Source organism: Cheilinus undulatus, linkage group 11, assembly GCF_018320785.1.
Source record: "Cheilinus undulatus linkage group 11, ASM1832078v1, whole genome shotgun sequence".
NCBI lineage: Eukaryota > Metazoa > Chordata > Actinopteri > Labriformes > Labridae > Cheilinus > Cheilinus undulatus.
The window spans coordinates 37,063,378-37,077,843 of record NC_054875.1 but is presented as its reverse complement, the minus strand read 5'-3'; the positions used below and the strand labels follow the sequence as shown (position 1 = coordinate 37,077,843).

Here is a 14,466-nt window from a genome sequence, read left to right as displayed (position 1 = left end):
AATTCTCCAGCTTTAAAATTGAAGACTCAAAACTTTAAAATGTTTTAACTCAACCACAGTTAGCAATCAGCCGTCTTGTTAGCTCACAATCTAGCTAATTTTAGAATCAATATTTGCTAGATAATATCAACTAATGGCTTACAAAAGACTGATAAGTGGTTACTTTTCCCTCGTTTGAACGTGTTTCGTCGTTTTATTAAACTTATTTCGTCTATATTACTGATAAAACTCATTAAAAAACAGACAAAAACACAGGGTTAACTTTCGTTGCTTCCGTGTTAACTCTGTAATGGTATGTAACGTTAAGCTGGCTAACGTACTTGCTGTCAATCAAGTGGTCAGCTGCAGCTGTTCCCAGTTCAGTCTCAGTGGTTTTGAGACTGCAGCCACAGTGCTTCTCCATGCGGCTCCTTCGGATACCTCTGACTTTACAGACGTCTTTTAAACAAATATAGACACCGGCTGATTGAGTTGGAATTATTTTGCCTTTTCCTCGTCGTGTTTGGGACATGCCGTTGTTTGAGGAGGACCCGGTTCATCTGTCTAAATCCCGACTGAAGTCAGATTTGGTCGCCCACAATGTCGCGCTGCCACCTGCAAAGAGCAGAAAGGAGGTTTATGTGGAGTTGCACTTAAAACACATCGATCAGAAACACGCAGCGGATTTTTCTAGCGATGAGGAGGAACAAGTGCATGATGTGGAAGTGAGTTAATTAAACTAAACCTTTTTTTTTTAACTTTATAAATATGACTTTTTCGAAGAGAATCGCCCTGCTCCTCTGCCCAACTTTCACATTGATCAATGTTCTACCATGTTAATTTGCAGGAGAAGTTGTGACAGTGTAATATTTTTGCCACTTAGCTCCCTGACATGTCTGAGAAATTATCCCCAAATGTAACTTGACATTATGACAAATAACTTGGGTGGTAAAAACTTGACAGTGTCTTCTTCAGGGAAATCAAACTTATGATTTATAGACCACGACAGGTTGTTTTGCATTGCGGTAAAATTTAATTTAAAGAAATTGATTTCAGCAGTGCTGCATAAGATCAGCAGCTGTGCAGGGAGGAGGGGTTGATGTAGGTCAAGCTGTATTTCCAACTTGCTGTTGCATTTGAGGTCATGCACCACAGTATAGTTGGTATAGATTTACATGGGTCATTCCTGTAGTTGGCAGCTGCCATTCTGGTCGCGTGCATGTGTTTGCAGCACCTGTTGCACTCACTTATTTTGACCAGAAAGGAATACACTTAAAGTCTGCAAGTTGTTTTGCTGCTGTCTGTGCCATGGGGTAGATAGACTTTTGTTAGTGCAGATTGAAAAGTGTCTGTTCGATCAATAGTCTGTGCTTCAAATTTAATAACTGCTGCAAGATTTGTCACTCAATATTACAGCAGGGGCAGTTTTAGTTATCCAAAGGCCTCAGGTAGATGACTATGAGGCCTTTCACAATTTACCTTAAATCAATCCAAGTGAATGAACAAATTATTTTAAAGCATTACTTTTCAAGTACGAAAGCCAGCGAACTACAGGACATACCCCGAATAAATCTAGACCTTAGCAATTTGGACAATGAGCATACTGTGATGTCTTAGATCCCTTTTTGATACCACAGCAACAAAAGTAAAGGTCCTTACCACCCAATACCAAATCACCCAAAACTGTAGACAACATCTTACACTCTGACTAGATTATACAAAAGCTTTGGCTTCATGTCTGTATATTAAGGCTGTTGATTTTTTCTGTAGTCTTACATGCAGATATTTAATTTCAAACATTTCAAATGCATGGTACTGTATATATGCACGATAAAATCCCCACTGATTAAATGATCAGTGGTATCAAAAAGCACTGAAACTTAAATCAAGTTTGTTTGTTTGTTTGGAGCCCCATTAGCTTCAGCATTCACTGGAAGCTATTCTTCCTGGGGTCACTGTGTACATTTTGAAAATACAATTTACACAACTACATTGTTTACCACAATTCACAAACATAGCATACAAAACCAAAAAAATTCTAATACAATGTAAATCTTAAAATACCAGAAAAAAATCAATGGAATTAAAATAAAAGAAATACATGACATGTGACACAAAATCAACAAAACAAGGAGAACAAAAAAGGGAACGCTGTTTATATTGCACAAATACATTTGCAACCTTTCAAGGTGTTCCCTCGCTCTTAAGGAGTTCCATCCACTTTTCCAAATGTTGCCAGCATATGTGTGCAATTTCAACAGTGTGCAGGAGTTTCTGCATTTTTTGATGAATAAAAACAATAAATTACCCTATATTGTGTTGGAAAAAAAGAAAAACACTGTATATCTAAAAGTAAAAACTCAATGTATTGCCCAGTCCTTCCTTTAATGACTGTGTGTTGAGGCCCCATGGAGCATGAGGCCCCAGGCAACTTACTGACAACTGACAGGGTGATATGCAAATTCAGCATTTGATTAATTTTTTAAAATCAGTTGCTATTCTAGCTTTAAGTAAACGTAAGTAAGTTACTTAATCTTCTGATTTATTTAATAGATAATGAAATGGTTTGATGTAAGGATATTCAACTTTGCTTTTCCTGTATGATATTTGCCTGAAGCTAGAGCATTAAAATGAGTTCATAGAAATAATCCAATTATTTTTTGTATTTCTATATTTTCACATTAACTGCCTTTTTAATAAACATATCAAGAGATTTAACTTGACACAAAGCATCAGCCACAGATGTCTTCCAAAGTCATTAAACTGTTTTCTAAAGATGTCTTAAATAATGGTTGATGTTTTTGCTCTTCCATGCCCAAAGGTATCTCTTACCCCACTCTCCCCTATACTCCAACTTTTGCAGAAAGCTCGTTGCTTCCTGGTAGAGCTGTTCCAATTCAAATACCAATACTGAAAATGTGTCCGATACTGCTTAAAATGTGGGCATTGGTATTGGCGAGTACACTTGTTTATGCACAGATCCAGTACTGTATTGTTTAGCTTTATATTTAGCTTTGTTTCACCATGCTGTACGTTAGCATTATAATTCTGTACACAATGCATTTGTAGCCCTTACGGGAGTGTTTCTAGCAAACCTGGAACTTGGGTGACTTTTCAGGGACCTTGAAGATTACATCCACACCAGTGCATCTGATATCTAGTGTCTTTTTATCCATTTTTAATCAACTTTTGATCATTTATTTACTCATGTATTACAAGGGACGATGCACATTAATGAACATGGACATGTAAATGTGCCAGATTGTAGCCATAGGCTAATTTCCTTCTGTAGTCCCCGGCAAGTTGATGGTATATACAACAAAGAGTACATTTAAAAATCTACATAAAAATCAGACAACACTAAGAGACCAGACAACATAGACAGTACAATAAAATATAAAAACCCAAACATAACGATACAGTAGGTGGCAGCATGACCTTAGCTTAAGACAGACCAAGAATAAAGTGACCATTGCACTTTATTATTGCCACTAGCTTGAATGCTAACAAATGCTGTCAGCTCTATTGTTGCTTTGTGAGGGGCTGTCAACCATTGACAGGCTGTTCCATCATCACGCTGTGCTTTGTCAAAGTGTGTATTAAACACACAGATCATCATGGGCCCTCCTGAATAGAGCATAATGGAGAGTAAGAGAGATAGAAATCCCGTGATCTGACCCTCTGAGTCATTATTATTTTAATATTTAGCAGTAAAACTCACAATAATTATCAGGAAAACAACTTTAGTGTGACAGAGACACTGTACATTACATTTCCTTTGAACCATGTTCTTGTTCACTGTAGGGCTAAAATACCATGCCAGTTTTCCTCTGCACAGTTGATCCAAAAAGTGTTCACCAATCTGAAATGCACTTGGTATCACCTGATACCCAGCGCTCTGGCATCAGAATCAGTATAGTAAAAGAAAAAATGGTATTGGAACATCTATACTTCCTAGTGCTGAACAAGTGGTAATGGAGCAGTTGCAGCCTAATGCCCAAGTAACACTACTGTCTGTAATACCACATCAGCTTTTTTTTTAATAAGTCACCCTGTGCTCTCTGCAATTTTTGCAGTTTATTTGGACATCTCAATGACAACCATTTTTTTAAAAAGGGAGATAAATTCCTATTTCAAATGATGTGAGTTAAAGCCTTAAGAATGCAGGAGTACTCCTCAGAACAGAGAGGTTTGCCTCCTGATGATATCCCACACACGAATCAACTGATAATACAGAAGAAGATTATGTTTGGCTTTGCCTTTTTCAAAAGAACATGAATACAATCATATAAGAAAACTGCTGGCATTTACATAGTAGCTTCTGTCTAAGTTGGAGTTGTTTTTTTTCAGGACAAGGACGAGGATCCAGAGGAAACAGAGATTCCTGACCCCAGTGGTTTGACTGATGATGAGCTCAAGGCTGCTCTGCTCGCACATGGGGTTAAAGTTGGCCCAATAGTAGGTGAGGATATTCTTCATGCCTTAAAACTGTTTTTTATCGTAAAAATAGTTTTCTATCATGTAATTGTGCACCATGCATACTTTAACTAAATCACCCTCCAAATCAGTTTAAAACACACAATTTAGTGTATATAATAGACGACAAACAAGACAACATGGGAACACAGATTGGGATATGATGTCAGTGTTTACCTTCGTCATCAGTCTTTTTAAGGTCTGTTGTCTTGATAAATTGATAACTGCTATAGTTATGTCTGTCCATTCCAGCCTCTACCCGAGCTTTGTATGAGAAAAAGCTGAGGACGCTGCTTCAGTCCAACGGGCATGACCACCTGAATGGAACAGAGAAAGCGGAATTGTACTCTGACAGTGAAGAGGAAGAGGAAAATGGGGAAGAGGAGGAGAAAGAGTGCGGTATGTTTGTTGTTTTCAGATAGATTTAGTTCTGTAATGGTAGGTTTTAAATAATCATGTGGTTTTGTAATCAGTATTTGTCATTTAAACAGATTATGAAGAAGGCAAGGATGAAACAACTGAGCAGTCAGAACAGGCACCACAAGAAAGTAGCCAGGTAGGAACATTTTTCTACATTTTTTTCTGTCATCTTCAGCTAAATTGAATAAACAGTATCTGTTGAGTCACCTTAATAAGGGTTTCCACTCCATCTACTTTCCTGGTTGATGAGAAGCTTTGCCGTCATTGGCTGTGCTGAATTATTCTTGACTAGAGTGACACCTAGTGTTTTCAGATTGCTTTTATTTTAAGTGTGGAGTGGTTGAAACAAGCACTTTAATTTTGAATTTCACTATCTTTTGACAGGTGAAAACATATTTTCATCAAGGCCATTTTGTTTATCCACAGTGCTTTTTACCTTCACCAAGGCTGGTAAATACTTCAGATATTTATGTTGTTTAAAAAAATGTCAAAATGAATTTTAAGGGGATGCTGATTTTTTTGTCTTCTTCTTCTTTTGGGCTGGCTTTTCCCAGCATGCTCGGCCTTCCGGAAACAAAGAACCTGCTCCCAAAAGGAATTCAGGGAATGCATTAAAATCATCAGAGCGGGGTCAGTCTCACCGCTCACAGATTCCCGCTGGAATTAGTAAAGCATCCTCTGTAGATCAGCTCTCAGGATTAGGATCAGGGGTATGCTAGCCTTATATCACTTCTATTGTGGATTTTAAATTCTCTGCATTCCTTGCTGAGGCCAGTGGTTCCCAACCTTTTTGGCCCGGGTTAACCCTGCTGCCAGTTGAAAAAATAAACCGCTTCATCTTTCCACAAGTATATAGTTCTTAATTCACAAATCTGATAGTATAAATGTTGAGAATGCTGCAACACTTTTAGTATTCAATTGAACGTCGACATCTCAAGAACATCGTTCATATTATTCAGCCAATACTCACAGCAAAATTATTCAACGTCTCTTCTGTTTTACTAAATCAACAGTTTCTCGTACTTTAAGCTCAATTTATAGGCACATTTGAAAAACAAATGAAAACTACCTTAGATTATTGTATCATCCTCGTGTAAATCTGCCTGCATCCTTGCATATTTTATACTTCTGATCATCTCTATTCTTATCGTGCATTCAGAGTATTCAGACCCATTTCCCCTTTTTCAATGTTGTTATGTTGCAGCCTGATGCTACAGTCGAAAAGAATCATTTTATACTCATTAATCTACACTCAGCACCTCATCATGAAAAAGTGAAAGCAGGAGTTTAGAAAATTTTGCAAATTTAGGAAATATAAAAAAAACAGGCTGAAAAGTATTCAGACAGTTTGCAAAAACACTTGAAATTTAGTTCAGGTTCCTCCTATTTCTCTTGCTAAGATGTCTCTTAACCTTGATTGGAGTCCACGTTTGGTAAAATAAATGTATTGGTCATGATTTGGACTCACAGCTGACAAGGCATTTCAGAGCAAAAACCAAGCCATGAGGTCAAAGGAACTGCCTGCAGAGCTCAGAGACAGGATTGTTGCAAAGCACAGACCTGGAGAAAGCTCAAAATTCTGCTGCACTGAAGGTTCCCAAGAACACAGTGGCCTTCATAATTCTCAAACGGAAGAAGTTCAGCACAACCAGGACTTTCCAAGAGCTAGCCAAACTGAGCAATCAGGGGAGAAGGGCCTTAGTAAGAGAGGTGACCAGGAACCTGTGTAGAGATGGGACAAAGCTTTAGAAGGACAACCATCACTGCAGCCCTCCACCAATCTGGGATTTATGGCAGAGTGACTAAATGGAAGTCTTTCCTCAGTGCAAAACACACAAAAGCCAAGCAGATATGTATTGTCAACTGTGAGGCCTTCAGTAGATGTGTGCTTTTCCAGATTATGTCTAGTCAATTCAATTTTACACAGTTGGACTCCAGTCAAAGTGTAGAAACATCTCAGCAATGATCTAGAGCAACAGGACTAACCTGAGCTAAATTTCAGTCGAATCCATTTGCCGAGTCTGGCTAATCCATTGGCTTTGCACGGTTATAAACTAAGCTTTTCTAATGTTAAAGCTAAAGTTAAAGTATTTTGGCAAGGTACTTTTAACTGATGTGATACTACTGTTAAATCTATGCTATTAGCTAATTATTTTAGTCATTAATGCATTATTTTACCTAACCACTGCAAAAAAATTTAAGCTAATTGCTTCTATGTATTCACAGCCATTAAAATGACTAGGTTAGATTTAGCTAAATGAAGTATGTCCTTTACATTTAGCAACCTGCATCAGCAGTTTTTACAACCAGTTTCCAAAAACTTCAGGTTAATGACATGGTTGCTTATCTCACCCTTGAAGCTAACTGTTACAACAGTTTGAGCTAAAATTGTTTATCCATTAAATTCAGGCCACTTTTAGCAAACTGTTATACTGCTCATTCATAGTCTTTTATTTCAACCCTTTATCCATGGTTTTAGCTGCCGCTAAGACTTAATGCTAATTATTTCTTCAGCTGTTGTCTATATTCGGCTAGTTATGTCAACTTATGCATATCAGGGAAACTCCATGAAATGTTAACTACTACTTTTAGCTTTTTCTATGACAAATTATAATCACTTTAGCTAAAGGATAAAGCTGTGTATCCAAAATGCTCACTTCAAGTTGAAAAGTGCTCTTCATGCAAGTGCCAGTTTTTTGCTAACTACTTAATGTTTACAAATTTTTGAGAGTCTAGAGCTTGCAGTATATTTCAACTACCTTTCCATAACTGAAGTTATGCAAATGGGCAGTTTATTTAATATTCTTAGCTTTTTATTATTACTCTTTATCCAGTCCTTTGACTAGCTAAATCACCCATCTATGCATTGTAAGTTAGCCATCAGACAGAGAAATACCTTGGGTTTATTATTCTGCTGGCATATAATGCAACTCACTAAGCTGTGTACACAATATTATTTTTTAGCTAGTCTGAGCTTTTTATTCAATACTTTAGCTTTTTGTTATTCTAATTACTGGTATCGGGCCAAAACCTGGTATCTCAAAAAGTTACCACTCTTCAGTAAATGAAGAAAATGCTGTATTTTTCAGTGAATTCAACACTGATCGGTCTTAGTCAGCATCTTTTGGGTGCTTTTTGGTGCTTTAAAATATGTTAAAACCCACTTACAGATGTAAAGATTGACCAATAACACTGATTTATAAAAAAAATTTTGAAATAATGCAAAATGGAGATACAAGATTTTGGCCCAGCACCAGCGAAATGCATCTGTTATGATTTATGTTTTAGTTGCTGGGTAGTTTCCCATATGTATATGACTGTAGAATGATACAAAACATGCATTTATCAGTAAATTAAATCCTTATCTCTATATTGACTTGGCAGTTGTGTTAGTCCTGGTTGGGAATCACTGGCTTACATTCTACCCCAATCCTTTTGGGACACAATGGAATAATTTTATTTTTTCAAAGAGGGATATCGGAATCTCACTGTTTTGCGATGAAAAATATATGTTTGATGCTGATGTTGGTGTGAAAATAATGCTAATCTTACAGGTTACATCTGGATTACAATCAGTTAAGACCAGTGGATGCTCATCGTTTCCCTTTCAGGCCTTCAGCATCACTGAAATGGTGGAGCAGGAAAGTTAATCCCATGTTTTAGACCCATATTTAGCATCTTAAAAAAAAAACTATCTGCACTGTAGTGCTTAATCAGTAACAAACCTATGACTTCTAAACAACAGATGGAGAGTCGAGCGTCATTTTCTTCTTGCCCAGACACTGAGAGAGCGCTGAATGGGAGCAATGTGCATGACCATTGGTCGCGGTCCAGCAGGGTCAGTAGTGCTCACATTGTTCGGTTACACTTTAAGCTCAAACTGAAGTGGTGGTTAAAGTGTTGGAGAGGCACACTAGAGGAAGGGGTAGGAGTAACAGCAATCATAATCTGTGACTTTCCTTTCCGTAGCATGACACCATGACTCCAGATGAGTACAACAAGAAGAACAAGACCGTGTACTACACCCCCAAGACTCCCCCTTATAAAGGGGAAAAGAAGGCACATATGTCTTTTGTCTGGCCTTAGTTTAAGTTTGTATTCAGTATCACTTGATGACATATACTTCGGTGTCTACACAAACACACTTGGTGCGAATCTTTCTCTATATTCATGTATTTATATGTAATCACTCCAAGGAAATTATTTTAACTTTTCTCTTTGTTTTTAAATATTTATGATGAGCCTTTCCCTTCTTTCTACCCCACATGCTGGGCCGCTGTTTCTGCTGGACTCTGCTGTCTCAGATGCATCTTTGTTTTCAGTAGTCTGCTTTGTCATCATTTTCTTTTTTCTTCTTCTCAGCAACCTCAGGGGCCTGCGAAAGATGTTTTCAAGGACATGTTTCCAGACACTCCAGCCACACCCACGGGAATCTAGTAAGTTCCATGAGAGGGATGTCCCTAGCAATTAATTATCTTCTAGGATGAATGAAAACTTTAGTTAAGATTAAAGGTCCTTACAAACCAGATGTGTTTTTTTCCAGGGGAATAATTTGTGCTAAATTATCTTTATTTGAGAATGTAGTGGGTCAATGCAAGCTAACATTTTATAGAACCATGGTTGATTTTTTTCCCAAGTTTCGGTCCCAGTGAACACACATCCTTAATACCTCACTCTCCCCGTGGAGCTTAATCTCATGGCTAGAAGTTTCTATTGAAATTGAGTTCCCTTTAAGGAGTCGGTGGGAAAGCTGTCGAGGGTGCTGAACAATAACATCTTCTCCCTGAGCAGCTGGGATGGTCTTAATTTTGATTTTAATCTGATAATATGTAGCCCAGATTGAGACAGGCAGCAGGCAGCCAAACACATGTCCATGTGAATGTAGATGTGCTATGCACAAAGCTGGAGCTGTTTACAAACTGACAGGACTCCAATAACACATTTGACAACAGGTCTCTTTTGACCTCAGACGTACTGTTAATCACTGCTCTGGATCAATCAGCTCCCTAAAATTACTCCTCTGACCACTCTGTAATACAACCAGGTGAGCCAACTCCTCCTTGCAGGGAACCTCAAGTGTGTCTGAAGATGATTAGTGATATGCTTTGTGAGTTTGACCTCAAGACAGGGCAGATATAGGAGCATATAAGTGTAACTTGTGCTGCTAATTGCTGCCATAATCCCTTATTCATCAGGGCAATATGAACTGAGACATCATTTTTATTTTGGCTGTCAATATCTTCAACATACACGCTGTCATCTCTATTTAGTAAGAAAAAAAGCCTGTCAGTGAGTTCTACTTGTCAAAATGTTGTACAGAATGAACACAACAGCACTACCTAGTGTCAAAACTGAGAAGTACAATAAAAGTCAAGCACAACCTTTATGTTTTAAGGGTGTATTTTATTTTACTTTAAGGATTTGCTGCAGGCAGGGCCGGCCCAAGCTTACTTGGGGCCCTAAGCAAAGTTTGATTGGGGGCCCCCCAACCGCTGATCTCTGTTTCTGATGCAGTCAATGCTAGATAATCTGCAAATATACAGTGCTTAACAAATTTATTAGACTACCCTAACCCTAACCAAAGTAAGGTTTATACCACAGCTGCCCTAAATTAACAGCATTGGTAATTACCTAAATCATTTTTTATGTTTCTGCAATGGTTAATACACCAATATATAGAAGCTCTTTAATCAAAATGATATTTTTAATGCTAAAATATAATTATTATTGTTATTATTGAATTTTCAAATGTACTGATATACAAGAAAACTGAAAAAAAATAGTAAAGCACATTAATATTTCTTGATTATATTTCAAATTATAGTTATTGACTTGCATTCCTGAACAGAAAAATTAGTTTTAGTGGTTAAATGTTATGCTTGATTAATTTTTGACTTCTCAGAGAAGCCCAGTGAGCCAGCTCAAATTTGGGTGAATTCAGTTTGAAATCTCTCATTCTTGTTCAAAATGGTTAAATGTGGAGAGCTGACTGAAAATGAAAGAGTCCGCATTAAAGCACTTCATGATGCTGGATGGTCTCTGAGACAGATATGACAGGTGGTCTAATAAATTTGTTAAGCACTGTACAACTAATCTAAACCCCAGTGGAGAAAAAATGGGGTAACAGAACTTGAGATTGTGTTCATTTTATTTCAAATCAAATTTTAGATATTGAGAGAAATTCGACATGTAACGTCATGTACATTACTTTAGTTAAACCTGAAGTGATTTGTCTCAGTTGATTCTTTAAATGAGTTGAACTAGACTCATGTATTTGACCAGTGTGTATGAACTGTCTATTTAGTCCACTGATGATCATCCCTGTACATAATAGTAGTGACTATCAGATTCAGACTCTGGGCCCACTGGCATGCATGCAGTAAACTGAGCTGTGAGCTGGACTGTTGTGGATCTGGAGAGGACTGTGACTGTCTCTAGGAGATCAGGAAGTCCTCCTCTCCTCTGTCTGCAGGGATGTTCTGGGTTTTACCTTTATGCACACAGATGAAGAAAGTTCCCTGTCTCCCCTCTCTTTTCTGGACTGTCTGTTAGGAGATGGCTGGAGTCCCTTAAGGTCCTGAAGTCTGTAGGAGTGGACACTTGAGAAGAAGATGGACTTCTTCCTCTTTTTCTTATCTACCAGTCATTCTTTTGGAGACCCTCCTCATCAGCATGCATCCAAACTAAAAAATAAAATCAATCTTTTTAATGTGTTAATGGTAATAACTTACATTTATACAATACAATACAATACAATACAAGAACTTTATTTATCCCCAAAGGGAAATTCAATCATCTGGGAGTCTCATCTGTTTTACTTTAGAATTATACAGTCTAATTGCTGATGGTATGAAAGATTTTCTAAATCTTTCTGTCCTGCAGTGCAGGGATAGGAGCCGTCCACCACTTTTGTTTCTTTGCTCATGAGGGAGATATGAACAAAACACAGAAATCAGAGATGGAAAGTAACTAATTACATTTACTCAAGTTATTGTAATTGAGTAGCTTTTTTGTGTACTTTTCAAAATCAGTACTTTTACTTTTACTTAAATACATTTTGAGGGAAGTATTGTACCTCACTACATTTTAAAAAACTTTGAGTACTGAGTAAAAACAACACTAAAAGCCAAAATGAGGTGATTTTAGCTTTCAGCCAACAAGAAAATGGCCTGAAGTTTGACTTTCACAGCACATGGCGGTCAGTAGAGAGAGAAAACAGCTGCTGCATTTGACTTTAGGTTAAGTCTCAGCTTATAACAACAACCTGGTTATAAGTTCATATTCTCCTGTAGTTATTTCACATTAAGAAAAGATCATATTTTACTGTATAACCACCTCAGGTATCAAAAGTAGCTACTCAGTACTTTAAGTAAATTTTAAATGACTTACTTTTTACTTTTACTTGATGAGATTTACAGATCACTACTTTTACTTCTACTTAAGTATATTTTATCCAAAGTATCTTTACTTTTACTTCAGTACAATAATGTAGAACTTTCTCCACCTCTGTCAGAAATAAACCTGCTGATGTCCTACACCCTCCCTTTTAAAACACATTCTCCTCTTTCTGAAATAACATCACATTTTAGAAGGATTTAGAGCCATAAAACACAATACAGAAGGCCAGCAGTTCATTTAACCTCAACCATAAACCCCATTACAGTAACAGTCAGCTAGTTTTATAGGCATTTACTTTACAGCTCTTTAATGATCAGTATTAACATGAAATCCCCTCCTATAGTCAGATATTATGACTTTATGCAAGCTTCGTTTTCTTCATTAATTATAATCTGGTTAAATTCATTAAACCGTGTCTTACCTGTGATCATATTTATCTATCCCTGTGGTCTGCAGCGCTGTCAGGAGGGTATGTCAACGAGTCTGCTAGCTTTTATCCTCTTTATGTCCTTTCTCCCAGTCTGTACTAAAACCCTACACATCTCAGCTTCCTGCTAAGAAGAGACTAAACTCTGTGTGGAGTCATTTGGTAACAGAAACATGCCTGTAACACTTCTCTGGTGCAGAGACGCTGTTTGTTGTGTGGTGCGTTCAAGAATATTACATAAATATTCTTTTAATGAACAGACTTGAGAAACAGCCTAAAACGGCATTGTACGAGTCCCCCCGATGTAAAACATCAACTTAAACTATTGAATCTGAGGTGGAGCTCTGTTTCTTCCTGACTTTTACTCTCAGCACCTCATTCCCCTTCACAGCCTGGCTGATTTCACTATAGTTTGCTTCTGAACGGCTTGTGAACATTCACTCCCTCACTCTTGGGGGCCCCCTGGTTGCGATGGGGCCCTAAGCAGCCACTTATGTCGCTTATGCTGGCTCTGGCTGCAGGCCAATTAAAAACAAACCAAAGAGCACAGTTGGTTCTCGCACCCTGGTTTGGACACCCCTGATGTAGACACATGAGACTCATACTGATACTTATTAGGATTTAAGTGGCTTGATTATTGACACAAACACTCTGTTGTATTTCAGTGCTTCTCGTCGAAGACCCATCAAGGGTGCTGCAGGAAGACCGATTCAGTACGCGTACCCTGACACACCTGCAAGTCCCACAACTCTACAGAGACGAGAGCTTGAGCGCCGCCTCGTGCCCATCCAGATACAAATAGCGGTCTTCCTTGCTGTGGCATGCCTCCTTTTCCTCATTTATGTTTTCGCTGAGGATGACTCGCTCAGCTCAGTTGTGGCCTTACTGGAGAGTCTTACCCAAGAGTCAGACAGTGAAGATGGGCTTTTGCTTCAGGCTGAATCACAAGAAATACCACCGCTCTCTGGACAGGAGTAATCCTGTTCTTTTCTGTGGATGCAAGCCATAATGACCTTTTCCTTATATATCTTGATGGAACAAAGACTGTGCTCAGTAAATTGCAGTGTTTGTGTGTCTGCATTGTAACATACCTCAAAAACCCAGTCTTTCATTTTATGTTTTGCTTACTGATGTGCTACCATGGGGCTTCATATGAGATTTTAAGGAGAGTAAGAAAATAAGCACAACATTTTGTATTTCCAAACCAAAAGATGTTATATAACGGTATCTTTTCAGTGTGTTGAATTGCTGCATAATGTGTGTCATTTTTTAAACATGGATATTTCAATAAAGGATGTTTTGCTTCATACTTTTTTCTCTGTGCAACTATTAACAGTCGTACAACTGACCAAGAACCTATTGTCAACTTGTCATACATCTATAGTGATTTATAGTGAAACAGAAAGGAAAGTAATAAAAATTAACATTTTTATGTGATGCCAACTAAACCTTTGTAATGATTAGAAATTCTGAACTAACCATTTATCACTACTGCTCATCTGAAGCAGCGGTCACTGTTGATGTATACAGATTGTTTGGTCAGGGTAGGGAGCAATTTGTCCCATGTAAGGGCACCTTTGCATTTTTTGTCCACTGGAAGGATACCACACAGGGCACTTTTCCCACTGATGTGGTACCCAAGGGAGCACTTTATCATGTTTATCCGAATAGAAAAGCACCTCAAAGTTGATTTTATCACATTTTGTCCACTGGAGGAGCACCGATGAATGCATTCTACAGTGCTTTAACTACTGAAAGGGCACCAG

The 14,466-nt window shown here is 37.9% G+C and overlaps 1 protein-coding gene across 4 annotated transcripts; it reads left to right on the top strand.

Moving 5' to 3' along the window:
• Window positions 1-343: 343 nt before the first annotated feature.
• lemd1 (LEM domain containing 1) lies at window positions 344-14,009 on the top strand. 4 transcript variants are annotated; one of them, XM_041798623.1, is made up of 11 exons: window positions 344-704; window positions 4,330-4,441; window positions 4,708-4,854; window positions 4,947-5,011; window positions 5,302-5,325; window positions 5,430-5,585; window positions 8,430-8,516; window positions 8,621-8,713; window positions 8,845-8,934; window positions 9,238-9,311; window positions 13,366-14,009. In XM_041798623.1, exons 1-11 carry the CDS (start codon window positions 510-512, stop codon window positions 13,676-13,678), a joined length of 1,356 nt encoding a protein of 451 aa, XP_041654557.1. In that variant the 5' UTR covers window positions 344-509; the 3' UTR covers window positions 13,679-14,009. The 4 variants fall into 4 exon arrangements, with proteins under 4 accessions (XP_041654557.1, XP_041654556.1, XP_041654558.1 ...); XM_041798622.1 differs by having other exon boundaries at window positions 5,260-5,325; XM_041798624.1 differs by lacking the exon at window positions 8,845-8,934 and having other exon boundaries at window positions 5,260-5,325.
• Window positions 14,010-14,466: the final 457 nt, after the last annotated feature.